This window comes from Podarcis filfolensis (assembly GCF_964270895.1).
Source record: "Podarcis filfolensis genome assembly, chromosome: 13".
Classification (NCBI taxonomy): domain Eukaryota; kingdom Metazoa; phylum Chordata; class Lepidosauria; order Squamata; family Lacertidae; genus Podarcis; species Podarcis filfolensis.
Window position 1 is genome coordinate 18,421,724 of NC_139615.1, and position 26,400 is coordinate 18,448,123.

The 26,400-nt window shown below is 49.9% G+C and overlaps 1 protein-coding gene and 2 long non-coding RNA genes across 4 annotated transcripts in view; 2 read left to right on the forward strand and 1 right to left on the reverse strand.

The window, feature by feature from the left end:
- Positions 1-581: 581 nt before the first annotated feature.
- TTYH1 (tweety family member 1) overlaps positions 582-26,400 on the reverse strand; it is a 61,523-nt gene continuing 35,704 nt past the window's right edge. Inside the window, exons 3-14 of one of the 2 annotated variants that reach the window (XM_083580174.1) lie at positions 23,090-23,201; positions 21,080-21,300; positions 19,004-19,099; positions 16,450-16,522; positions 16,058-16,133; positions 12,465-12,520; positions 10,999-11,091; positions 10,731-10,823; positions 9,225-9,367; positions 7,279-7,327; positions 3,649-3,727; positions 582-1,741 (exon numbers count right to left, since the gene is read on the reverse strand). In XM_083580174.1, the coding sequence (XP_083436300.1) occupies positions 3,689-3,727; positions 7,279-7,327; positions 9,225-9,367; positions 10,731-10,823; positions 10,999-11,091; positions 12,465-12,520; positions 16,058-16,133; positions 16,450-16,522; positions 19,004-19,099; positions 21,080-21,300; positions 23,090-23,201 (1,051 nt within the window). In that variant the 3' untranslated portion in view covers positions 582-1,741; positions 3,649-3,688. Of the gene's footprint in view, positions 1,742-3,648; positions 3,728-7,135; positions 7,328-9,224; positions 9,368-10,730; positions 10,824-10,998; positions 11,092-12,464; positions 12,521-16,057; positions 16,134-16,449; positions 16,523-19,003; positions 19,100-21,079; positions 21,301-23,089; positions 23,202-26,400 lie in introns of both variants that reach the window. The other variant, XM_083580173.1, reaches the window with a different exon arrangement.
- LOC310746461 lies at positions 1,759-3,448 on the forward strand. The gene is made up of 2 exons (XR_014540723.1): positions 1,759-1,908; positions 2,121-3,448. It is a non-coding gene; the product is annotated as an uncharacterized lncRNA (long non-coding RNA).
- LOC310746457 lies at positions 7,518-10,458 on the forward strand. Its single transcript, XR_014540718.1, has 2 exons — positions 7,518-8,993; positions 10,027-10,458. It is a non-coding gene; the product is annotated as an uncharacterized lncRNA (long non-coding RNA).

Sequence of the window (26,400 nt, forward strand, 5' to 3'; positions counted from 1 at the left end):
AAGGTGTTTTTATTATCATTTATTGCTTCCTGCCCTGAACTCCTCTGGAAAGGCAAGATTTAAATCAATAAGATAAATACACAAGTCTTTCAAAAACAGCTATTGGGATTACTTCCCTCCCCCTGCCCCAAATAGCCCAATCAATATGGAAAATAGCCAAGGAATGCTAACTTGATAGATACGGCAACATTTTGTCGCAGACCCCCTTGTCAATACAGTTCTACTGTATTGTCCTGTACAGGACTGGTATTTCAAATTGTGGCTGAAATTTTAGGATGCCAAATCTGCAAAACAAAAAAGGGGTTCCAGAATTTAAACTTGAGGGAGATCATTAAATTCTGCCCTGTTCTTTCATCTGCACTAGGCTCCCAAAGCCTGCAGAACATCCTTCTCCAAAGCTGGGGCCCTCCAGATATTTTGGACTACACCTCCCATCCTCACTCACCAACAAAGGAATACTAAGTGGGGTTGATAGGAGTTGTAGTCCAAGACATCTGGAAGGTGTTGGGGAAGGCTGTCCCAGAAGGACCCGGAGGACTACACACACACACACACACACAAAATCATACGTAAACGCCATGTAAAATAAAGTTTCCCTTTTATTTTTAAACTGGGCAAATTCCAAACGCTTGTTAGTGTTGGGAGGGGGCTCTACTTCGGAGCAAGGAGGCTGGTGGGGAGCAGGGCTGGTTCTGGGCCCCTCCTGGACTCCCCTCTTTCCTTGGATCTCCCTGTTGGGCCCAGCAGTGTGCGCCCCACCTGTCTGGGGTGCCCACAGTGAGAGGGTGCAGCAGGGATGAGTGTCTCTCGCTGGGTGGCTCAGCAGTTCCCGTATCTCAAGCTCAGATTTTAGCCTCCCTCGCCCGCCTGCGCTTTCAGCCTACCCCTCGTTTCGTTCCTTCAGCCCCTGCCTCCTTTCCCTCGTTCGCTGGCTCTCGTTTGCACACCCTCGTTTGCATATAAATGTCCATTTGTTCACTCTATTTTTACCTATCTACGCACCGCCAGCTGTTCCCTGCCATTCCTTCTCTCGGGGCTCATCCACACTTTAGCCTGTGCTTTCCAGGCACAGGTCGGGGCTTAGAAGCTCAGCGTCTGAGCGATTCGGGTTTTCCCATGGGTCGCTGTTTGCTCCGATTGGGCGGGGAAACGGCAGGGGCAAGGGTGCTCAGACACAGGGCTCTAAAGCATAGAAGGGGCCTGGCAGGAGCAGAGGGAACCTAAGTGCGGACAAGCCCCCATTCACCCATTTGGCCTTTGACTTGGCTCACCCTCGTCCTGCCTCTTTCTTTTCCTTCTTTCTATTACATTCTCCTTCTTTGATCCCCTTTCCTTGGCCTTTTGCTCACTCATCACTCCTGCTTCTATTAATGCCCCATATATTCGCATACGGGGCATTAATATTCATATATGTGTATTCCTATATATGCATGGGAATGAGATACAACTGCTCCCCTCTCCTTTTCTCTTGTGTTCTTATAGAAGGCAGGCAAATGGAATGAGTGAAGAAGAGATCCAAGTGAAAGGGGATTTGGGGCAGACAAGACGCAGCGACGTGGCTAGCCTCATGGAAAGAGGTGTGTGTTTTGGGGGGTGGGATCTGCTCTGTGTTAGTTGGGTGGCATGGAGGTGGGTTGGGTCGGGGTCTTCTGGGGTTCATCTAGGGCAGGAATCCGGTCCGGTAGGGAAGGTCCACTTCTTCGCTAGCACCGACGTAAGACGCTCTCATGCTGGGAGAATACTATGGGGCAATACATAGACAGGAGAGTGGGGTTATTATTACCCAAGAGATATATCACAACAGCAATAGGAACAGCTGCAGGCAGGGAACGTGTGGCCCTGCAGATGTCACTGGACTCCCAGCTCCGATCAGTTCTTAGGACACGGCCACACCTTTAAAGTACAGTGGTACCCCGGGTTACATACACTTCAGGTTACAGACTCCGCTAACCCAGGAATAGTACCTTGGGTTAAGAACTTTGCTTCAGGATGAGAACAGAAATCGTGCTCCGGCGGCGTGGCGGCAGTGGGAGGCCCCATTAGCTAAAGTGGTGCTTCAGGTTAAAAACAGTTTCAGGTTAAGAACGGACCTCCGGAACGAATTAAGTACTTAACCCGAGGTACCTTGGTTTATGAACTTAATCTGTTCTGGAAGTCCATTCTTAAACCAAAACCGTTCTTAAATCTGAAATATACTCGGAGTTGAGAGTGGATTTTATGCTCTTTATTCAGCTCATAGTGGTGAAGAGGAACGGGAGTTCCCCCAGAATATCTGCTTTATATACATTATTTACACAATGGGCCCCACGTGATTGGCTAATTCTGGGATTCACCTGCAGGCCAATCAGGTTGCAGATTCACTTCCACCTGGAGCTGTATTGGGTGGCTCCTGTGGACCAATCAGACTGCTGCATTCTGGATCCTATTGTTCTAGGACCAATCAGACTGCTGCATTTTGGATCCTATTCAACTCAGTACATAACAAAATCAAGGTGTGCTTTCCCTATTGAGGCCTCCTGCCACCAGTGCCCTTCCACCATTTGGATTCCGTTCTTAGACCAAAGGAAAGTTCTCAAACCAGAACACTAATTCTGGTTTTGTGGAGTTTGTAAACCAAATTGTTCTTAAACCGGACTGTTCTTAAACCGAGGTACCACTGTACATGACTCTCCCCCAAAGTATCTGGGGAAGTGTAGCTAGTTGTGGTTGCTGGGAATCGTAGCTGTGCAAACTACAGTTCCCATGATTCTTTGGCAGGGGTGGGGGGAGATGTGCTTTAAAGGTAGGGCATGAATGTGGCCAATGGGAGACTGCAGTCCAGCAAATTCAGGGGTGCCACAGGCTTGCCATCTCTTCACTGCTTCATCGTTCTCTATCCACCGGCAAATGCATATGGTAGATAAGCAGGACTCAGGTTGGGGGAAATGAGCAGGCAGAATATCTGAACATTGCCTGAGCATTTCTGCGTCACGTGGCCCTTTCTTCAGATATTACTAACAAGTGCTGCCAGACAACTGTGGTCGCACAGGATATTAGCAGCATCCAAATTTGCCATCCTGTCCCCTTTTTATACGTGATGTACTCATTGACCACAGAGTATACCTATTCCTCAACCCAGCATTCTATATTTGGAGACTTTGTTTAACCCTTCAGGTCCATTTTATTTTTTTTAAAAAATGCAGCCTTCTTGGGAGTTGACAAGTGGTCATTCCGTGCAGCTTTAAGGGAGCAGAATTCCTGTACAATTGCATCAAACTGCTTATACAGTACCAGCAAACACAATCCCCTTTTGCTTTCCACTGTGTGTATATGGTCCTGTTCTAGCAAGAGGAGTTTTTAATGTTTGATGTTTTATCGTGTTTTTAATATTCAGTTGGGAGCTGCCCAGATTGGCTGGGGAAACCCAGCCAGATGGGCGGGGTATGTATGTATGCATGCATGTATGTATGTATGTATGTATAAATAAATAAATATCATCATCATCATCATTACATTCTGGCTCACCAGATTTTCAATAGGCCCCCCTCTACTGTTTTCGCAGCACAACCATGGCCACAAAACTACAGTGGTTTGTTCTGCAGCCGCTGTGGCCACTGTGTATCACCCTAGTGTGCCACATCTGGGCCCCGTGCAATGCTGCAAACTTACCGAAGGGGGTGGGGAATGGCGGTCGATGAGGGGGACGCTCTCAAATCGAGGACTGCCACTGTACGAAGCGCTTTGACTCCTGTAAGCAACACCGACAAAGAAGCTGAAAACAGGTCCCCCCTCCCTCCCCCTCCCTCCGCAGACCGCTACCCCAGAACTGGAAGGTCAAATCCACTCTCAGAGATACTCAAAAGCCTCTACTCTGCCTGTCTTTCACAAGTTCCCAGAGAGCAGGCAATTTATATGGTTCTCGGTTTATTTTGGTCACAATTCAGGAAGCCATAAACCAGAAGGCGGATCCTCGTTTCACCAAGGCGTGATTGATACGCCTGCCTGGGCTGTGGATGCTCTTTGTGTTTTGGAGTCGATGAATTCCCTCCTTCCGTCATATAGAACCATGGAATCGTAGAGTTGTATGTGTTTGAAAGTTTAATGGGAGAACTCCACTCGCAGGGTTTCATATGCACAGGCACAACTTGTGCAATTCTTCCTTCTCAGAAAAAGGGAGGGACAGAGCCGGCCCACCCAAGAGGCAGGGTGAAGTGCCTGCCTCGGGCGGCAGAAAGGCAAGGGGCGACGCTCTGCCTGTCCCACCACTTCTGCTGCCGCCACTGAGAGAGAGGTGCTCATGCGTGTGCCATTGCCACTTGCCATCCTTGTCCCTTGGCAGAGAAGCCAAACAGCAATGCTGATTCCTGCTAAGTCTGGCCCTGGCTCCTGCTGAGTTTGGCAAAAGTCGGGGGTATTTTTCCGTGCCATGTTGCTGCTCGGATTCCCTGCCCTCCAGGGCGGAGAAGCCAAGTGGCGATGCTTTAAGGCTTCCCAAACTTGGGTCTCCAGGTGTTTTTGGACCACAATTCCCACCATCCCTGATCACTGGTCTTGCTAGCTAGGGATGATGGGAGTTGTAGTCCAAAAACAGCTAGAGGCCCAAGTTTGGGAAACCCTGCTTTAAGGAGTGCCTCAGCTCCCTTAGGTGGCAAACCGGGATGGGCACGGCCTGGGAAGGTGGCAAGATGGAGGAAACGATACTGTACTCATACAAAGTAGGAGGAAGGCAATCCCTAGCCCTCCACTATACAAAGAGGATTCACAACCCAGGTTAAGTGAATCAGCCAGATCTAAGAAAAATCTGGCCCCGGTCGCTTCAATTTTTTTAAAGCAGCATTTGTAGCATATTCCGATCTGAATCTTGCCCCAGATGTTGGGCCAGGGCAGTAACAAAACAGAACAGTAAAAGGGTCACGAGAAGGAGGGAAGGAGAAGAATAAAACAGAATGTTTGTTTGAGAAGTTTACCCTACACCGGGAAGCTTTTGGATGAGAAAAGGAGCAGCAGCTGAGAATACTTCAAAAGGGAGAGGGAGGCCTATGCCATCCACGCCAGAATTTCTCTGGATTTGGATTTGGGAAAACTGGATTTTGGGAAAGCTTCCGTCTTGGGATGGGAATAAGGGGTGAGAATGAGTGCTGGGACAAAACAGTTGCTGGCTAATTCCTGTGCAAACAGGGTGGGAATGGGAATGGGAGAGCAGGACACGTAAGTGACAGAGAAGTGAAGGAAACTAAAGGATTCATTATCCATAACTCCCATGGAAAACTGCTTGATATGGGCTGGATTGTGGTGGTGATGGCAAAGGACGTCTATGGGTGGCACTTAATGGATACAGGTTTGGGTTGAAGAGGGGCACCTTTTGAAATATAAAGGATTGTGGGGGTTGGTTTGGGTCTCAACCATGCATGTGATTTTGTATTTGTAAGGCTGCGGTTTGTCCACAGAAGGAACTGCTGAACCGGTCAAACCAGCCTCTTTGTTAAGTCAGGCATCCTGTTATCATCCAAGCTCTCACTTCACCATGTTTACATGTCTAAAGGAGCTGGTGAAGAATAGACATGTTGCCATAGAGACTGTTGGGTTATGATGCTCTTTCAGGAGAGGGGAAGCCTCCGACCCATTCATTTGGGTGGATGTCATGCCAACCTACAGGGCAGGAGAACAATAAGCCAGGGAGCTAGTCTTTCGTTTCAGGCTGATCTGAAGCCGAAAAGAGACGCTGAGGCGTGGCTCACTCTGTGTGCTGAATTCAAAGCTATGGCTTTTGGGATATCTGGAAACCTAATGGGGAAGACAGGTCTGTTGAAGTTGTTAAAGCCAGAGGGTATCTGAACCAGATATTCTCAAAGCCCTAACTCAGGAAGAGAGAAGTGTGAATAGTTTTATTATTCTTTGGGAATCGGGTAATTAAAAGGTGTCGGGGAAATAGGGGTGATGAACAGGGGTGAGCTACGTACTCATGTCACCACATGACAACCACTCCCTCTTTATGATGTATTGATGATGCTGTTGGAAGTGTATTATGGGAAAGGGGTGGATAAGTCTTAAAAGTTCATGCAACCCCATGCTCAGGGTTCCAACTCTTTGTGTGTTTGAACCTTGTTGCAACAAATAAAGATCAGGTCTACTGACCACTGTTTTGTTTCTTTAACTTGGCCGGAGACTTCTTCCTTTGACTGACCGGAGGGACTGTCGGGGAGTGGCACTCCGAAGAGCTTGGCAGCGGAGTAAATCACCCCCCCCAGTGATATTTCCTTATCAGAGTGCTAATGCTTTGGGCTTTCCCATCTTATGCTCAGGTGGTAAAGGTAAAGGAACCCCTGACCATTAGGTCCAGTCATGACTGACTCTGGGGTTGCGGTGCTCATCTTGCTTTATTGGCCGAGGGAGCCGGTGTACAGCTTCTGGGTCATGTGGCCAGCATGACTAAGCTGCTTCTGGCAAACGAGAGCAGCACACAGAAACGCCGTTTACCTTCCCTCTGGAGCGTTACCTATTTATCTACTTGCACTTTGACGTGCTTTTGAACTGCTAGGTTGGCAGGAGCAGGGACCGAGCAACGGGAGCTCACCCTGTTGAGGGGATTCAAACCGCCGACCTTCTGATCGGCAAGTCCTAGGCTTTGTGGTTTAACCCACAGTGCCACCCGCGTCCCTTATGCTCAGGTGGTATATATGTGTAAATAAAATCATATATCCTAAAGTCATGCCAAATCCAGGGCAAGTACTTGAACCCCTGGGTGCTCTTGCTGCTTGGAGACTGGTGTGTGTGCAAGTGTGCGTGTACACACCTATATACACAAACATCTCTCCGTGTGTTTGGCTTTAGAACGCAGGAATGGCATGCAGGAGACAGGAAACTAATGAGCAATGACAGGTAGAGAAATGAAGAAAGCACGACTGGGAATGAGGGCGATGCTGTAGCAGTAGGCGAGGAGGAGGAGGAGGAGGAGAGGAGGAAGCAAAGGGAGAGGAAGCACTCAGATGCAGGTTGGGAGGGAGGGGTGGGGACTGCCCTCCCTTCCCCCCGCCACTCGCGCACTCGGATCTGTGCCGGTTACTGGCCGTTCCGAGCCCCTCCCGCCTCGCAGGGGGCACCGTGACCGAGCGAGCGGGGAGGGGGGGTTGGGAGGTGGGCGCTTGGGGCTACTCACATGTACTGTGAGACGGGGGCGTTGGAAATGGGGGGGGCTGAGAGGCGCAGGCTGCCACGGCTGCCCCAGCTTGAACAGTGGCTATAGGAGCCGGGCAGGGTGGGCCCGGCCCCCCCCGCGCGCACCGTCGGCTGCCTACGTGCCTGGGGCGTGAAAGGGTCGTCGTCCTCCATGTCGTCGTAGTCCGAGTCCCTAGACGGGAATCCGAGGGGAAAGAGAAAAAGAGAGAGTGAGGGGCAAGTTTGGCAGATGTGTGGCCGACCTCTCAAGAAGCGTGTGGCCCCACAATTGTACTCAAGAAGCAAGAGAGTGTGGTCTTCTTTTGTACCACTAGGCTCATAGCGGGCCGTGTGTCCTACTTTACAGAGAATGCTTCTCTCCTTGAAGGATTCTATACCTTCCAAGTGCCCAAGAAAAAATGGCGGCCACGCTCTCACCCCGATAAAGTGTTTTTCGGGGCCACAATCCCGTGCAGCACCCAAAAACATGTGTTCTTGAGCACCGGGTGAGATCACATCCCCCAAAAGCACTTTTCCCAGGGCGAGGGCAAGGTGCAGGTCACATGACACGCTCGGGAGCATGTTCTGGAAGACATGTTTTGCATTGGAAAATGTTGGACCCTAGCAAATGGCAAAGCCCTGATCCACTGCAGTCCTGCTCCAAATGGGGACCCCAACACCTGGAAAAAACTGTTCTGAACTGGGTTCGAAGCAAGGGATGAGGAGTTAACGTTCCCCTACCCCTGCGCCAGGTTCCAATAGTACCTGCAATTTCCTTTAAAAATCCCATTCGCACAATTGTGATCTCTAATTTGGCTCTGATGCTAGACCAGAGCATAGGCTGGTTAGTTGGCTGGGGTTGGGGCTGGGGCTTCTTTATCAGCAGGAGAAGCTTTTCACAGAATGCAGGTAAGTATCATCACCTGCTAAATGCCTGCACATCAAGACAGACTGTTAAATGCACAGGACAGAAAAGCTAGATAGAAAGCTGCCTGGTCAACCAGGCTGCAGCCCGCATGTCAGATGCTGCAGCTAGAATGCCTCTGGCCACAAGTTGACCGCCAAGTACCCTTTTGCAATTTTGCATGGGAACACGACCACACACCTAGCTGATGCTACAGACTGACTGGCTGATAGTTATCCATCTCCCAAGATGTATTTGCTCATTGCTTAATTGCACATACAATCTGACCACAGGAATAAATACTAAATCGGGAAGGCAAATAGCCACTTGTCCGGTTTTCTGTGGCAAAGAAGAATCACCTCCAGGCAAATCTTAATGATAAAACAATTAACAGGGAGGTGATACAAAGACTACTGCAATCGACAAATGATAATATCACCAAGTGCTGAACCACTGGTATATTACGAGTGAACTCTCTATTTACTGTGTTTGCTATTGTTTAAGATAAAATCCATTTGGGAAAGAAACTACATTTGCCATTTTTATGGACGTTCATTGCTTGTTTGCAGGTAGTTGCCTTGGTGATATTGTCTTGTGTCGATTCCAGGCAGATCTGGCAGGAAAACAAGAGGAAGGGCCAGAGCTGAGCCATGGAGGACACTGTCCACATGCAAAAGGTCCGAGTTCACTCTCCTATTGAATCAGACCAAGGGGTCCATCCATTCCATCCTGCCTCTCACAACAGCCAATCAGATGTCTTCTCTGGGAAGTCCAAAGGCAGAGCATGAAAGCCATCTCCCTGTTTAATTGTTGCCCCCCGGCAACTGGACTCCAGCTCCCATCAGGCACAGCCAGCATGGCCAGTAGTCAGGGGTGAAGGGAACTGTAGTCCAACAGCATCTGCATTATGGATCCGGCCAATAGCCCATCCGGTCCAAGCATCCTGGCCAGTCAGGTGACATAAGTACAAGACAGCTTCGTATGTTCAAGTTTTGCAGAAGTGGGCTGTTGTTGTTTGTGTGTGTGTGGGAGGGAGCTTTTTAAAGTCACAAATGACCAACATAAGATGATGTCTGGACAAATAGGGCAGCAGCCGCCCCGCCCCGTGGGACTTTAATGGGTCCATTTGCAAAGTTGCATTAAATCTGATGACCAACTTGATGATGCCAAGGCTGTGGGTGCTCACCTGTTCTGGAACCTCTTCCACGCCCGGGGCAGACTGCAGACGGCAGTGGTGAAGGAAAGGGCAGAGAGGAAGGAGAAGAGGAGGAGGAAGAGCAAGCCTTCCATGCCATCGTAGCACAGCCCTTTCAGGGCATCCACATAGTCCTAATAATAATAATAATAATAATAATAATAATAATAATAATAATTTTTTTATTTATACCCCTCCCTCCCCGGCTCAGGGCAGCTAACACCAGTAAATTTACAATAAAAATATAATGGGGGGGGGGGAACCAATTTAAAATACAGGTTTAAATACAATTTAAAATGCAGCCTCATTTTAAAAGTAGCCCATAGATCAAAACCATAAGGGGAGGGAAACATAAGGGTCAGACTGAGTCCAAACCAAAAGCCAGGTAGAACAGCGCTGTCTTGCAGGCCCTGCGGATAGATGTCAAGTCCCGCAGGGCCCTAGTCTCTTGTGACAGAGTGTTCCACCAAGTTGGGGCCAGTACTGAAAAGAACCTAGGAGAAAGAGGGAGGCACGTGCAAGCGCACAGACACACACAGAGAGCAGGGTTAACAGGAGAACAGGCCTGCCCAGATGCTCTTCTCAATAGCTTCTTTGGTCATTCTTAAACTCAGTTTCCCTAGAGCAGGGCTGGCCAGGGCTGGCTTGCAGGGCCTACAATAAGATTCCTGGGTGGTTTTTTTAACTAGGACCCTGGTGGTAGTACTCCTGTTGCAACCCACCTTGGATCAGGCCAAGAGCCACCAGCTGAAGACTAAACTACCAACTCCTGTTTCTCTCTTCCTCTTCTCAGCTGGCAGGATGCTACCTTCTCTAAGCTCCGATGGGCATCTCATTCAAACATACAAAGAGATTCCCAGTTATCAGGAGGCCATTCTCATAATCGTTGGCTCCTTTTGATGAACCATCAATTGACTGCCCTGGGTTATTAGCCAGCAATAATTTATTCCGAACATTGTCACGAGACAATGTGTTGGATGTTCGGAACAGCTGCCGAGCAAGATTTTGGCTGAAACACATCGGTCCTTTGAATGAAGTTTAATTTGGGCAGTTTGAATGATGCTGTGCTGATGTACTACAATGGATAAATTTGGAAGCTCTCTTCAGAAATGTCATGCCATGGAGACAAGAGCCACCGTTCGTCAACGGCATTGTACGTGCTGTGAATGACGGACACAGTATTCGACAAAACTGCTGAAATAATAGTAATTGTTCCAGAATAAAACGTAGGGGGTCTTTATTTATTTATTTTGCTTCGGTGTTGGGGTGACTAACCAGATCCCAAAGGGGAGGCCGCAGACAGGTCCTGAGCGCAACAGCCGCTCTCCCTGTCTTGTAGTTCCCAGCAGTTCGTATTCAGAGGCATCTTTCAGTGGGAGTGGTATGCAGCCGTAGAAAAATGACAGGTATAGGACAAGTAGGGAGAAAGGGGTTCAGTGGAGGGGCCAGTGAGTGTCAGTGGATCACTTAAAGGAAGAATAAGAGTGTGTGGGTTACCTTATGAAGTCCCCGGCAGTTGAGCAGAGCAATAAGGTTATGGAATTTGCTTTCTGTGCTGTTCAAAGTGCTCTGGATGGATAAGATGTTTTTCTGCAATGCACAGATGATGTGAGGAGAGAATCCAGTAGCCCTGGATTACACAGCCCTTTCCCCCTCCCCTCATCCTCCTAACCCACCAGATCCATTTCCAGGCCAAGAGAATCAAGAGTCCAGGCACCCAGCGTTTTTCTGCCCCCCACCCCCCAATCTGGGCATTCCTACTGACCTCCGCTGCTGGGAAATGTGGGATGGCTTCTCTTTCCAATCCGTACAGCTGAGAATGTATGTTGGACAGTGCCCTCTGACACATGGTGAGCCTCTGCAGAAGCGGTGGGAGGAACACAGGGCATGTTGGGTTAGAAAACTTCACAAGCCCACCGCAAGGGGGGGAACTTCCAAGAGTTCTTCTGGCAAGGCCTGTAGCCACACAAGAGCTCATTGGCTGAATGCCATGCTATTCTTTGTGCAGAAAACCACTGAGGGCAAATCCACACCACGCACTGAAAGCACCTGACTTCCCCCAAAGAATCCTGGGAGCGTTAGTTTGTTGAGCGTACTGAGAATTGTAGCTCTGTGGGGGAGAAGCTACAGTCCCCAGGATTCCACATGCTTTTAAATGTATAAGGATGTAGATCTGCATCTCAATGCCATCTCTTAAGGGCTGCATCCACCCAGCATGTCTCCTCAGCTCAAGGATTTACACTTGCGCAATGGAAATCTCCCCCCTCACCTGCTTGGGCCCTCCCGAAATATGCAAATCTGGGAACTCCTAGAACAGATTTAGGAGGCACACCAGGGGAGGGGAAGGAGTTCCATTGTGCAAGTTTAAATATTTGTGCTGAGGGGATGTGTCAACAGGAAATGGCCCTGAATTTCTAGGTTAAAAAACAAACATAGCTTTTGAGATTTTGTTTTGCTTTCCAGTCCATTCTGGGACAGCTTAATATTCAGTTCAGCAAATCATAATGGGCAAAACTCTTGTTTATTCTGCAATGTTGCGATGGTACCAAGTGTACCGACATAAAACTAAAAAGAAAGAAAGGAACGGCAAGTTTCTAGTCCCTACTGCTGTGAAGAAAAGCACGGGCAATGCTTGGAAGAATCCTGTGTGCAGGGCCGTCTTACCCATAGGCACTAGGGGTGCAGGGCGCCTGGGCGCCGGGCTCTCAGGGGCGCCAGGCCAAGAGTCCAGGGCCCAAGAGTTGAGTCCGGGGAAGAGCCTGCCCATTGGTTGGGCTCTACTGCTGCGGGCGCCCCTGCGCCATGAGTTCGGGGGTGAGCAAGCCAGCGAGACGCTGAGGTGGCCGGCCAGCTCCGCCCTCCTGCGCGCCTGGGACTGGGCAACTGGGGGGGGGGCGACGGGCAGATCTTTGCACCCCAGCACCGCATATGCTTAAGACAGCCCTGCCTGTGTGGGTATGTGGCTGGATGCGGTGGGAGCAGAGGGGCGGTTGAACCACATGAGTGGCCCATGGCGTTTCAGGGTCCTGCATAATTCTTTGCCCTTCTTGACACAAATGAGAGTGAAACAAAGGCTGCATGATGAGAGTTTCTTAATTCTCAATATTTGGACATAGTGGTCGATTCTAACATTGCATGGTAGGGAATTTGGGATAGGTTGGCCCAGAGTCACTCCACGCACCCACATGCAGCACACTTCGTAAGCCTTAAAGGAAGGGAGGGGAAGCCTACCTGCTGGAAAGGGTTAAAGATGTCTTGGCTGCAGGTTAAGTAGTATTGCAGGATTTCTGTGGGATTGGGAAGAAAAGAAAAAGGAAATCAGACCGTGGCTCCCTATCAAGGCACCAGGCTTTCCCCGTGCCCCTCCTGGATCCTGTGTTGGCTTGATCTAACTTGGGTTTTACCTGTTCAAAAAGAGGGTCTCTGCCCTTGATAGCAACAGGGCAGGCCATGTGACACTTTATGCAGGGGTGGGGAACCTTTGTGTGCCCCCCCCCACTCAGATGTTGCTGGACTACAGTATCCATCATCCCTGGCCATTGGCCATGCTTGCTGGAGCTAATGGGAATTGCAATTCAGCAATATATGGGGATCTAACAACATGACATGCAGTGGTGCCTTGGTTCTTTATTTCATTGTTGAGTAGCTGCTGTGGGGAGAGCTATGGGGAGCAGTTGGGAAGGGCTGCCCTTTCTTCTCTCACTCTGGACAAATATTGCCTCCCCTCCCCTTGCAGCAATTATTAACTCCAGAAGCGCAGGCTCCCCTATGTGCCTAAGGTGGTGTTACAAGAATTGTAAGGTCTCAGATACAGAATAAATATTCATAAATGCACACATATCTAAATATATGAACCATGTGTCTGAAATAGTATGGGAGAGCAATCCTGAAGCCATTTTGACTCTCCCAATGACGTCAAATATTCCTCTGCAGTAAGGGAGGAAAATAAGGAAAGCCTTCCCATCATCTTTTTGCTTGCAAATCCTGTCTGAAGGGCATATTTGTGTATGTATAGGGTGAGCCTGTGACCTGGACTCAGGAACTAAAGTATTAACCATCACAAAAAGAATAGCCCAGGTAATGCAGTCAGTGACCATTATCAGGTATACTGGCAGGCAGGATTTCTGCTGGAGACCGCCTCCTTCTGTGATGTATGTATGATGTTTTTTGGGGGTCTTGGTCTACAGGGTGGGCAATTTCAAAAGTCTATATAAGGGCTTGAACACCATTGTTCAGGGTTCTCCTCCCTCCAGCGTGTGGTGAGTGGGGACCCTGTTGCAACAGTTCCTTGAATAATGATCAGGCTTACTAGCTGCTTTGCTTCTCAAATATTCTCTGGTTGGCCTCTGTTATTTTCTCTTACGATAGGGAACCCACTTAAGGACTCTATACGGGCTCTGGAATACCCCATAAGGGAAAGGGAGCAGCTTTTCTTATAACAGTGGTTTGCCTTTGGGAAGGGAAGTGGGCGGGATTTCCACCAAGGCTGCAGCAGGCGATGATTTATACTTCCCTGCATGATGGTCCTGGCGAAAATAGCCCCGCCTTGTGGGCACAGTGACTATTAATAATTTTAAAACCATTTCCGGGTGCTGGAAAGTAACCTCGGAGCTATCACTGCAAAGCGGGTGTTCCCGAGCATGGCAAACTGCGCTGGCTGAAAAGCTGACACATAATTATGGATTTTGAAGGGGGATTGGCTAATCCTCATGCATTAGACTCTATATGGCTCCCATTCTTATATAGTGGTACCTCGGGTTAAGAACTAAATTCGTTCCGGAGGTCCGTTCTTAACCTGAAACCGTTCTTAACCTGAGGTACTTTAGCTAATGGGACCTCCCGCTGCTGCCACACGATTTCTGTTTTCATCCTGAGGTAAAGTTCTTAACCTGAGGTACTATTTCTGGGTTAGCGGAGTCTGTAACCTGAAGCGTCTGTAACCCGAGGTACCACTGTATTTTGTAAACACAGGTGTTTGGCCTCTTACACAAGGCAGGAGTCATGTTGGAAGGAAGGGCACTTCAGTCTATCAGCGGTTCTCAACCTGTGGGTCCCCAGATGTTGTTGAACTACAACTCCCATCATCCCTGAGCTCTGGCCTTGCTAGCTAGGAGTGATGGGAGTTGTAGTCCAACAACATCTGGGGACCCACAGGTTAAGAAAGGCTGGAATGTTTCCAATGATGATGGCAATGTGTCTGTGGCATGTCACTCAGTTTCACACAGGAGGATCCAGGGCTGGCCCAATACGTTTGGGCACCTGAGGCGAACCACAAAATGATGTTCCTCCTCACTCTGCCAGGGAAGAAGGGGGGTAATGAAGATCCACCTCGTGAACAAGGGGTGGTTAGAAACAAGGGGGGAATCAAATCAACCCAATGGTTAAACTAGGAATCAAGGGCAGTCGTGGGGGGAAAGCGGCTCACTCTGAATCGCGACAGGTGGGGACAGAGCCTAGGAGACCCCGGAGGGCAGCCCCCACCTATGAATGGGAGGAGACCAGCAGCACCTCTGAGAGGCCACCGCAGAGGCAGAATTGGGTGAGAGGGGCTGCCAAGGAAATGGCAGATCTAGACTGGAAGAAATGTGCTACTCATGCGTTCCTTGGAGGCTGGATTTGCTGCTCCTGTGGATCCTGCTGCCTAAGGTGGTCGCCTCACCTTGCCGGCCCTGGGAGGACCACGACCTCACAATGTTGTTGTTGTTTAGTCGTTTAGTCGTGTCCGACTCTTCGTGACCCCATGGACCAGAGCATGCCACGCACTCCTGTCTTCCACTGCCTCCCACAGTTTGGGAGGCAGTGGAAACTGCCTCACAATAGGAGGGGATAAATAAAAGGGTTCCGTTTCATTGTTTGTTACTTTGGATAGTCGTACCGGTTGTAGTTCAACGTAGTTCTAAAGAGGTTTCTGCTTGCTCAGTGGAAGTATCTCCCCTTTCCTCCCCCCATGGACTGTTCTGGGGGTTCTCTCCACCCTCCAGAGTAGGTCTGAGGGAGGCGTGAGATCAAAAAGATGGGGAGAAAGCCCCGTCGGGATCCTTATGCTGGCTTCTACTAAGGGAACTAGGGGGTTGAATCCAGCCTATTTATTATTAACTAGATCATGGGTAGGCAAACTAAGGCCCGGGGGCTGGATATGGCCCAATCGCCTTCTCAATCCGGCCCGCAGATGGTCCAGGAATAGCGTGTTTTTACATGAGTAGAATGTGTGCTTTTATTTAAAACGCATCTCTGGGTTATTTGTGGGGCATAGGAATTCGTTCATTTTTCCCCTTCAAAATATAATCCGGCCCCCCACAAGGTCTGAGGGACAGTGGACCGGCCCCCTGCTGGAAAGTTTTCTGACCTCTGAACTAGATGTCTCCATCAGAGAACCTCTGTCATAGGCCCATTGAGAAGCGAATCAACTGGAGAAGGAATGCCCCACAAAATACCCTGGATTTCAATTCTGGTAGACAGGGATGTTAAGTCTGGGTGACAATCTAGATTGCATGAAACGGGTTCAGTGGCAATGAGCCCAAGGTAGGCCTTGCAGCTGAGCTGGCAAGTCAGGTGTGAGTTTAAGCCAGACTTTTCAGGTAGGGTTGCCAACTAACCAGCAGGCGGAGGGGGGAGTCCCAGTCTGTTCCTCTGCCCTTAACAGCAGACCTGATACCTGCAAAATTTGGCATCGGAAGCTTTTCACAGCATGGAGAGAAACATGATCGCTGGTGAACCTCTACACATCAGGCTTCTGCAATGAAGGCACAGCTTGAAAGTTGTCAGCCTTGCTCCCCAAATGCTAACCCACTTTTCCCTGGGCCCCACGGCACTTCCAGTCCTACCTGGGCTGAGTCCAGTGCTGGCTTGGGTTGTGTTCATCACATAGCCATCTGGCTCAAAGCAGAAATCGCTCAGTCCCTGAAGGGAAAGGGGAAGAAACAAATGTCTCTTTGACTGCAGTCAGTCGCTAGCAGGATCTCAGCAAAAATGTGTGACTGCAGAAGGTGGAGTCCAGCACCTTTGACAGCCCTGGGTCACTCTGATAGGCATCACAACAGAAGGCTCAAAGCTGGGATGGTGGGGGCGGCAGCTTTGATCTGCAGGGCGTGGGAGAATGTGGAGGGTTCAAATAGAGATTTTTTTGGGGGGTGGACTTTGAAAGGAAAGAAATAGTGATCTGGGCAATGTCTCTGCCAAATGCATTAACAGAAAACAACAACAGCCCCAAACTCACCACAGCAGCTGCTGTCTCCAGCCCCATGGAGCCCCAGCTCAGGATGAGGACTAGGAAACTCATGACAGTCATTCTGCAGGCAGGAAAGAGAGAGGAAGGCACTCAAATGGGCACTGGCGGTGGTGCAGGACTCTGGGGCACAAGCCAATGGCCTGGCTCAGCTAAATGAATATGAAGCATACCCTCTAACATGTACCAGAATGCGGCAGCTAGACTGGTGACTGGGGGCGGCCGCCAAGACCACATAACACCGGTCTTGAAAGACCTACATTGGCTCCCAGTGCGTTTCCGAGCACAATTCAAAGTGTTGGTTTGACCTTTAAAGCCCTAAATGGCATTGGCCCAGGATACCTGAAGGAGCGTCTCCACCCCCATTGTTCTGCCCGGACGCTGAGGTCCAGCGCTGAAGGCCTTCTGGCGGTTCCCTCCCTGCAAGAAGTGAGGTTACAGGGAACCAGGCAGAGGGCCTTCTCGGTAGTGGCGCCCGCCCTGTGGAACGCTCTCCCATCAGATGTCAAAGAGATAAACAACTACCCGACATTCAGAAGACAGCTGAAGGCAGCCCTGTTCAGGGAAGTTTTTAATGTGTGACATTTTAGTGTATTTTTGGTCTTTGTTGGAAGCCACCCAGAGTGGCTGGGAAAACCCAGCCAGACGGGCGGGGTACAAATACCCATGTGAGAGCCACTATCTTTGCATGAGACGCATGTCCAGCCGCGATCTCACACCTTTTTGGATCTTGAGCTCTTGTGTGTTTGGGAACCCCATGTTCTTGCATGAGAGCACAGCCCAGCCCCCATGGGATGTCCTGATTTAATTGGGACAGTTGATGGATGTGACCCTTCCATACCGGCTCACCTCATTTGGAATTACAGTGGTACCTCGGGTTAAGTACTTAATTCGTTCCGGAGGTCCATTCTTAACCTGAAACTGTTCTTAACCTGAAGCACCACTTTAGATAATGGGGCCTCCCGCTGCTGCCGCCGCACCACTGCCACACAATTTCTGTTCTCATCCTGAAGCAAAGTTCTTAACCCGAGGTAATATTTCTGGGTTAGCGGAGTCTGTAACCTGAAGTGTATGTAACCCGAGGTACCACTGTAAGTGAAGGAGAACCACCTACAGAGTGAAGGGGGCAAGTGATTCTAAGATCAGAATCTAACATTACATAACTATATCATGGGGCTGATGGGAGTTGTAGTCCAAAATGTCTTGAGGGCACCAGGTTGGCCAAGGCTACAGCAGATGCAATCTGGTGTGAGCACGCTGCCTAATTACCTTGAATGGGGATATTGCCATGGTTTTGCTTCAAAGGGTTGCTCGATTAGGATTTGACAAACAAATACTAATAGTCCTTGATAAGTTTGGATGGTGTACGGGAAACCCGGCTGCAGGAGTGCCTGGTGCGAATGCTTGGGAGACCGGGACTGAGCAAGAGGGCTTAGAAATGGTGAAGACATCGATGAAGGTGGGAAAGAGGTGTGGAATGGTGGCAGGGCCTTTTTGGTGGTGGTGGTGGGATTTGGAATAGTAGGGGCAATTGCCCCAGGTCTCATACACGGAGGGGCCAAATCAGTATTGGCAGATTGTACCACTGGGCAGCGGGGAGGGGAGGACACTGACAGAGGCTGCAGGGAGAAGGAAAGCGGGCGTTTTGCCTTTGTTAAATAATCGAGTCCTGGGCCAGGGAAAGCATCCGGGTTGCAAGGTCTCTAAGGTTCTGATAGAATCATAGCATTGCAGAGTTGAAAGGGCCCACATGGGTCATCTAGTCCAACCCACTGCAATGCATGAATCTTTCACCCAACATGGGGCTTGAACCTGCAGCCCTGAGATTAAGAGTCTCATGCTCTGCCAACTGAGCTACCCCAGCTGTGAGGTCTGCAACCCTTCAGGTCTGCTCCTTTGCCTCTCCACTCGGGCTCATCTGGGATATTGGCAAATGAAGTGACAATTGCAAGCGGACCCCTCTCATCTAAAGGATCTTGCAGCGCTGCCTTTTGGAATGTCTCCCTACCCAGTTGGTGTGCGTTTCTGCACGGCAAACCTTTACGTTTTGATATTAAACATCCCCCTGTCCCCCGAGGGAGGGCCATAGAGCTTGAAGCCCGCTGATGTTTTGTTTAAAACGAGCAATTCCTCAGTGCATGCCTGTTGGGTGTGCTTAAGACATGAGTAGGCAAACTAAGGCCCGGGGGCAGGATCCGGCCCAATTGCCTTCTAAATCCAGCCCGCAGATGGTCAGGGAATCAGTGTTTTTTTACATGAGTAGAATGTGCCTTTTTATTTAAAATGCATCTCTGGGTTATTTGTGGGGCATAGGAATTTGTTCATTCCCCCCCAAAAAATATATTCAGCCCCCCCACAAGGTCTGAGGGACAGTGGACCAGCCCCTGCTTAAAAAGTTTGCGGACCCTTGGTGTAAGATGTAAGACGCCTTGTAGATTTGCTCCCTTCTCTCCCCCCCCCCCCGCTTCCTCCCTCTCCCCTCTTCTCAGTTGCCACCTCCCAACACCAGCAGCTCCCGGATGTGCCCACCAGATGGCGCACTCACACGATTACCAGCCACTTGATCTGCTTTGCCAGCCCCAGCAAGGTGAAGAGACAGATGATGAGGTCCAGCAGCAGCAGCAAAATGTAGGCCAGCCACCTGGGGTGCCAGAGAGCGAGAGATGGGAGTGAGGATGACGCACTCGGCCCGCTTCTTCCACCTCCGACCCTTGTGCCCACCTCTTCCCACTGCCAGGTTGCTCCCCCCACCCCAGCCCTGTAGGCAGCCGACTCTGGCCTCTGCCATCAGCCCCTCTGTCCTACCAAGCCTCCCAGGCAGTGGTGCAGTGTGTTAAATCCTGAAATTCACATGCTGTTCATGGCACCAAGCAGCGAAAATGGGTTTTTGACCAACGCAGGCATCATGGCAAAACACTCCCCAAGTTTCCTTCCCACATCCTGTACCTCCTACTTTGCTGAACATCCAGGCTGATTAGAAGACTTAAAAGCTTTCTCACTGTTTTGCAGGCATAGGCAAACTTGGCCCTCCAGATGTTTTGGGGACTACAACTCCCATCATCCCTAGCTAACAGGAGCAGTGGGTAAGGATGATGGGAGTTGTAGTCCCCAAAACATCTGGAGGGCCGAGGTTGCCTATGCTTGCTGTTTTGTGACATTTTTGTTGGTCATCATAAAGCAGCGGTTGGTTCTCAAACTATTTTTTCCCCCTCTGGATCACGCTTTCAGAATAAAAATTTGCTCACGCCCCACCGATTTATTTTTTTTAATTGATACGAAATACTTTGGAAAACAAAAAGAAAACCATCCCTAGCAGTGCTTGACACAGGACACAACTGCTTTATAATACGGTCATAGGGACATCCAGCAAGTATAAAACAAGGCAGCTACACATAAGAACATGGATCATTCCCAAACACTTGATGTTCTTGCTCTCATCCTGAAAAGATATCTATCCATATTCTGCAAATAATAATAATAATTTTTTACTATGCCACACTGAAATGTCTAAACATTTATGATATTGCCCTTGAATCTTTCTGACACACTTGCCATCTTCTCCCGCTACACCCTCTGAGAACCACCGTCATAAAGGGACTTTGGGGTTTCCCACCCACCCGCCTGCAAATCATGAGTGGCAGTTCAGCCCATAGTCTTACAGACTAACGTAAACCTACTTTATTCTCTAAGCTTATTTGGGGCCCCTCTGGACTGGTGTTTTATTATGGGTGTGTTCGAGAACATGTTATTGACGCAACGATAGTGTGTTCAAGGCAGGTTCGCTCTGTACTTATTAAATTGTTCTTCCCCAATCCTATCACATGGTGGCTATTTCAGAAGGGCCAGAACAACTGCAGTCCACAAAGGTTCTAGGATTTCAGCAGGAAGTAATGGGATGTGCACTGATGGGAGATGTGGATTGTGTTAGGTTACAAAGGCCTATAGACAGCTGGTGTTTTTACTGTTGATAAGATTCTTGAGGTTGTTGTTTTGTTAGGGAATGCATGAATGCTGTGTTGAACTCTCTGCTTTTTTCATTCCAAGTCGCCTAAAGAGTGTTTTTGTACTAATAAATCCGAAAAGCAACAATGAAAAGAAAACCTATGCTCCCTGGAGTTACGCTTTTTCTCATCATATATCCATTTCTACAGAAACCCTGTCTTTCTGTCAGCACTAACACCCACCATCGTTCTTCCAGCATTTCCCAGTGCAAAAAAAGGTAAAGGTAAAGGACCTCTGGACGATTAAGTCCAGTCAAAAGCGTCTGTGGGATTGTGGTGCTCATCTCACTTTCAGGCCGAGGGAGCCGGTGTTTTTCCACAGATAGCTTTCCGGGTCATGTGGCCAGCATGACTAAACCGCTTCTGGCGCAACAGAAGCCAGAGCGCACAGAAACGCTGTTTACCTTCCCACTGCAGTGGTACCTATTTATCTACTTGCACTGGCGTGCTTTTGAACTGTTAGGTTGGCAGGAGCTGGCACAGAGCAATGGGAGCTCACCCTGTTGCATGGATTTGAACCGCCAACTTTCTGATTGGCAACCTCAAGAAGCTCAGTGGTTTAGACCACAGCGCCACCCGCGTCCTCAGTGCACGCCCTTCTTCAGCATCCCATATCTCACCTGTAATCTTCCAGGTAGCCGATTTGTTCTGCTAGGACGCTGGGTGTGCTGCGTGCCTCGCCCCAGAAAGGGATGCCATCCAGCGTTTGCGCTACTGCCTCTGCCTGGCGGCGTGTGTTCCGCACCACGGCCACCAGCTCAGTTCGTGGGGACAGCGTCTCCTCCAGCTGGGTCAGCTCCCCCCGTACAGTTGCCGAAAGCAGCTCCACCGTCTCAGACACCTGTGGGTAGAAAAGAGGAGAGTCGCAAAGCGATGTGTAGGCAAGGAGGAGAAGCCATATGCGCCACATGGCATCGTGTGGCGTGCAGGGCCTTGGCACAGATTCGTACACCAGACGCCCGTGGCAAACGCGACGCATTGTGTCCCATGTGCGCCTGTTCACACCGGACCCGAGTGCCAAGCTGCGCTTTGAGAACAGGCTGTCCTTACATCAGCGACAGAATGACTTAACCACAGGGTTAGTCCTGGAGATTGGCTCCCATCTTGCCAGCACTGCAGAACCTTTTCTGCGCTATAGTGGGGGTTGGCGGGGTCAGGCTCTGTGACCTGGATTATGCAAATCAAACGTATTTGCTGAGATGTGTTCATTTCCTTCTTCGCATAGCCAAAGGGAAGAGGACATTTGAAAGTTTATCAATGGCTATGAGGTGCAATATGGAGGAACGCCTTTCCGCGTTCAGAGGCGAGACTCCCACTGGTTGCATCACACCAAGGGGGCCATTCAGTGAGCAGCGAAGACAGAGCATTGCATTAGATTGACTCGCACCCTTGGCTTGCCAGAGGCCATGACCTTGCCTTCCACATAGTGGGAGGGAATCCAGTGTCGTGCTGTTCTGATGTTTTTTCAGTGCCTGTATTTTTGCTTACCCAGTGGAACCACCCCCAAGCCCCGCAAACTATTCTGGGGGTTCTCACAACCTCCCAGAGCCGATCTGAGGCATGTGTGTGTGTGTCAGTGTGCAGGGAGAAGGGGAGGGAAAGCCATGCTGTGCCAGCCCTTGTGTGGGCTTCCAGTAGCAGGATGAGTTTGTTCAATCTGAACCAGTAAGCTTCCCCACACCTGGTGGAGGCTGTTCTATTAGGGCCAATGGGCTAGTGCCCCACCAACGTCATCTCAGCCAGCCCCCACTGCCTGCCTTCTTCCTCAAAAGCAGCCCATAGGCTGGCAGGCTGGCTGCCACCCTTCCTGTTCCTCACGCTCCGTTCTGTCATTGTAGAACTTAACAGGGTGGATGGAGGACGAGTTGGCTCTGCCTGTCCTTGGCTCTGGCGCCACCTACTGTTGGCCTCCCTGCCTTCTGCCCTACCAGTCCCAATAGACACTAGCCATCACTGCCTGTGCCACATATAGCATTCTCATTCCGCTCACCTGCATCACCAATATGCTACAGGTGTTCACCTTTAACACTAAGTGCACTAGGCCTGCCCTTCCAATTTCCCTACAGGCTCTGCTGCTGACATCTCTGCATGCTGAGCAGACAGGTCTGAAGTGGGATCTCTTCACACATTGGGCTGGATGTGCTTAGACATCTCCTATGCAAACTGGAGCCCTGATCATTCAGGGTTCTGGTTCATCTGTAGGATTGTAAGTGGGTAATAGCTGAATACTCAGAAATCTCCCTTTTGGACCTTCTGCTCAGGCTGCTAAGGTTCCGTGGTGTAGCCAGAAAGGACAGGGCTGGCTTGCACACATCGATTCCTCCCTATACATGCTCTGATAATGTGCAGAGGTGAATGCCTAGACATGGCTTAACGCTTGTGGCAATCTTAGCGGCCGTGCGCCATCATATTAGGGGCACTTGCAACATGTCGGACACATGCTGTGCACATGTCCCTGGAGGGAAGAGGCATAAGTCAAATACCAGTGATCTAGCCACGGGTTGCTTACAGCCAATTTCAAGCTATGGTTCTTCTCTGCAAGTGGAGCACAGGTTAAAAGCGTATTCAGGGGTAACTGACCATATAAACAAGTGCATGGGGTTTCCCCGCTCGTTCGCTCACGCACTCACCAGAGCATCGATGGAGCTTAGTGTGTGGTTGGTGTTCAGCAGCGAGTATGTGACCTGGTACACCCCATCGTTGGTCTCGCTGTTTCCATAGAAACCGATGCCAATCCCAGCACTGTGTTGGGGGTGGAGAGAGGCAGAGAAACGGATCAGCATGCGTGCAGGGTTTGCAGCTGGCATAACCCTGTTCCCAAAACAAGGGGGGGTGTCCCTTAAATCCTGCATGGCCCCATATCTGTGCTGCTCATGCCTGTTTATACCGGGATATAAGAAGCAGAAAGTCCCAGCTGAATGAGGCCAATCACCCATCGAGTGCAGCATCCCATTCTCACAGTCGCCAAGCAGATGTCTATAGGGACTTGAACGCAGGTCCTGCACAGCCCCCTAACACTATGTAACATGGAGCTAGAGTGGCCATGTGTCCTACTTCACTGAGGACAGTTCTCTATGTGAAGTGCAGAGCCCAGTTTAAAGAAGAACAGCCCTAAGGAGGCAAAAGCGGGAAGGGCCCTTGAAGCTGGCCATCAACAGTTAAGCACCTGTTAGAAGAGGCTCCAAACAGCCCACAGCTCAGATAGTTTCCCACACTCTTTGATTCAGAGCTTGTGCATTAAACTGGAAATGCAGAAAGCGGGTGTTTCTCCTGCTCCACCTATGCTATATTCCGGCTCCAAAGAGGTGTTGATCATTGCACAGTCTTTGAATGGGGGCCTGCCGCAGGGCTTCTCTTGGACCCAGAGAAGGGAGGGAGGGGGGGGAGCCTGGAATCCTGGGACCCAGCTGACAGTGCACTGAACACAACATAGCAGGAGGCGAAGGTGAGGCTTTCCAAAGCAGGCTGGCGCTCTCTCCCTTTTGCAATCGCTTGCAACGTAGCCTCAGCATCTCGGGCCAGGCCCACCGCTGCCATGATCTGTGGCGAGGGTGGGCAAGGACGGGCAAGGGAACGCAGCGGACATGTGTGGATGGTAACAGGCACCTGTGGACTGAGGGGGGGCAGGTGCATATTGGATGTGCACTCATCCAGCCCATGCTTGCAAACGGCTGTGTAGCCGTGCTCCCAAAGAACCCACGGCAGGAACAAAGAGGAATCCTCCTGCAGGCGCAATGGAGGGAATCTTTGCCAAAGAAAGAAAGAAAGAAAGAAAGAAAGAAAGAAAGAAAGAAAGAAAGAAAGAAAGAAGGAGTTGCATCAGGAGAAGTGCTAGTGCAGATGGGAAGAGCAGGAAGGGACGAGCGCAAAGATGCATTGGGGGAGCAGCATCAAGCCAGGGAGGAAAACGTCTAAGCTCCTTATGGCAACTGGCTGGGGATTGGGAAGGGATTTGCACAGAGAGGGAACAAGTGAGTGTGAAAGGAACAGTGCACAAGAGAGACCCGTTATCTCCCCCCTCCCCCCCTCTCTCTTTCCTTCTCTCCCTCCCTCGTCCTCGATTGGGCCACCTATCTGCGCCTGGCTCCTGACAACCGCGTTTGCCCACCCCCTGGCTCGCTTCTTAACTGTAATTATGAGCATGCCGGGTGGGTAATTACAGTCTTTCTGGTAATGACACAGGCGTGCGCAGAACAGCTGCAACCAAAATGTATGGGGATTAGCACAAGAGGGACCAAAAATACCGGTGGTTCTTCCTTCAGTCAGAACTGCCCTTCTCCGTACATTCATCCACCTGAGCCACACTCTAAGGGGCAGTTCGCCCAAATTCATGGATGGCTAGTTTTTGTTCTTATCTGGTGATTTTTTTCCCCTAGGCTAGGGGTTTCTTGTTGTTTGTATTTTAGTATTTTATCCAGGTTTCCCAGGATTATGTGCAGGATTGGTGATGAATCAGACTAGATGAATGCACAACTCCTGCTCTTCTTCCATTTATCTCTCACAACCTTCCTCCCTTCCCACCTGTTGCTCAACCCCAAGATCCTTAAGGTAAAGGTAAAGGGAACCCCTGACCATTAGGTCCAGTCGTGGCCGACTCTGGGGTTGCGGCACTCATCTTGCTTTATTGGCCGAGGGAGCCGGCGTACAGCTTCCAGGTCATGTGGCCAGCATGACTAAGCCGCTTCTGGCGAACCAGAGCAGCACATGGAAACGCTGTTTACCTTCCCGCCGGAGTGGTACCTATTTATCTACTTGCACTTTGAAGTGCTTTCAAACTGCTAGATTGGCAGGAGCAGGGACCGAGCAACGGGAGCTCACCCTGTCGCGGGGATTTGAACTGCCAACCTTCTGATCGGCAAGCCCTAGGCTCTGTGGTTTAACCCACAGCGCCACCCATGTCCTTAAATGCCACCAATTCAGTGATGCTATACTGACATTACATACGCAGGTGCTTGTCAATAGACACTTTTTCTGATCCCCCATGGCAAGGGATGGGAACCTGGAGCTCTCCAGATGTTGCCAGACTCCAATTCCCACCAACCCCACTCAATGGTAGGGGATTATGGGAGTTGTAGTCCAGCAACATCTGGAAGGCCTCCTTGTGATTTGAACATATTTGTTCATGCGCTACCTTCTGGAGCAGCAGAAAAACAAAATGTTCCATTTTCTATGTGACTCCCTTTTAAATATTTGAAGACAACTGTTATACAATGACTCTTAATGGTTACTTCTTCAGCCTAAACGTACCTGCCTTCCACCTTTCCTCATAGGATTTGGCATCCTGGCACCCTCTCTGTCTTCTAGACGCATCCCACGGTTTCTATATCTTTCCTAAAATAGGCTACCCATTTTAGGTACTCCAGGCAAGGCCTGACCAAAGCCATCATTACCCCTTGCAATCACAACAGTATATGGCTGTGTTATGCCTTTAAACCACCTTCAAAGCATATCCTTCCACTCAAAAGAATTCTGGGCCCTGTAGTTTATCCCTCATGGCGTTGCAATTCCCAGAAACCCTTAGTAAACTACAGTGACCAGTATTCTTTGAAGGAAACAATGTGCTTCAAATGTGCTTTCAAGGTCTAGTGTGTACAAGTTGATGCAACCCAGAATTGCATTTATCCTTTTAGCTGCTGTACCACTGTTACACCAGTGTTTGAATTATGGGGAGGGGGGGTGATAGGCAAGTTCTTTGTACCCCCTCGCCAAATTTGGCCAGATCATTGGTCCCTCATAACCCTACTAAAAATAGTAGCAAAAGGGGCTTTTTGCAATAGGAAAGAGGGAGATAGGTCAGGCCTGTCCTCGCTTTGAGTCAACATTGAGTTACGCTCCGTGGGCTGAGTGGGAATCAACCCTTTTCAGGGAAGATCACTCTGACAGGAGTTTGGCTCCACACTCAACTCACTCAAGCAACCTCTCAACTAGTCACCTCATCTGT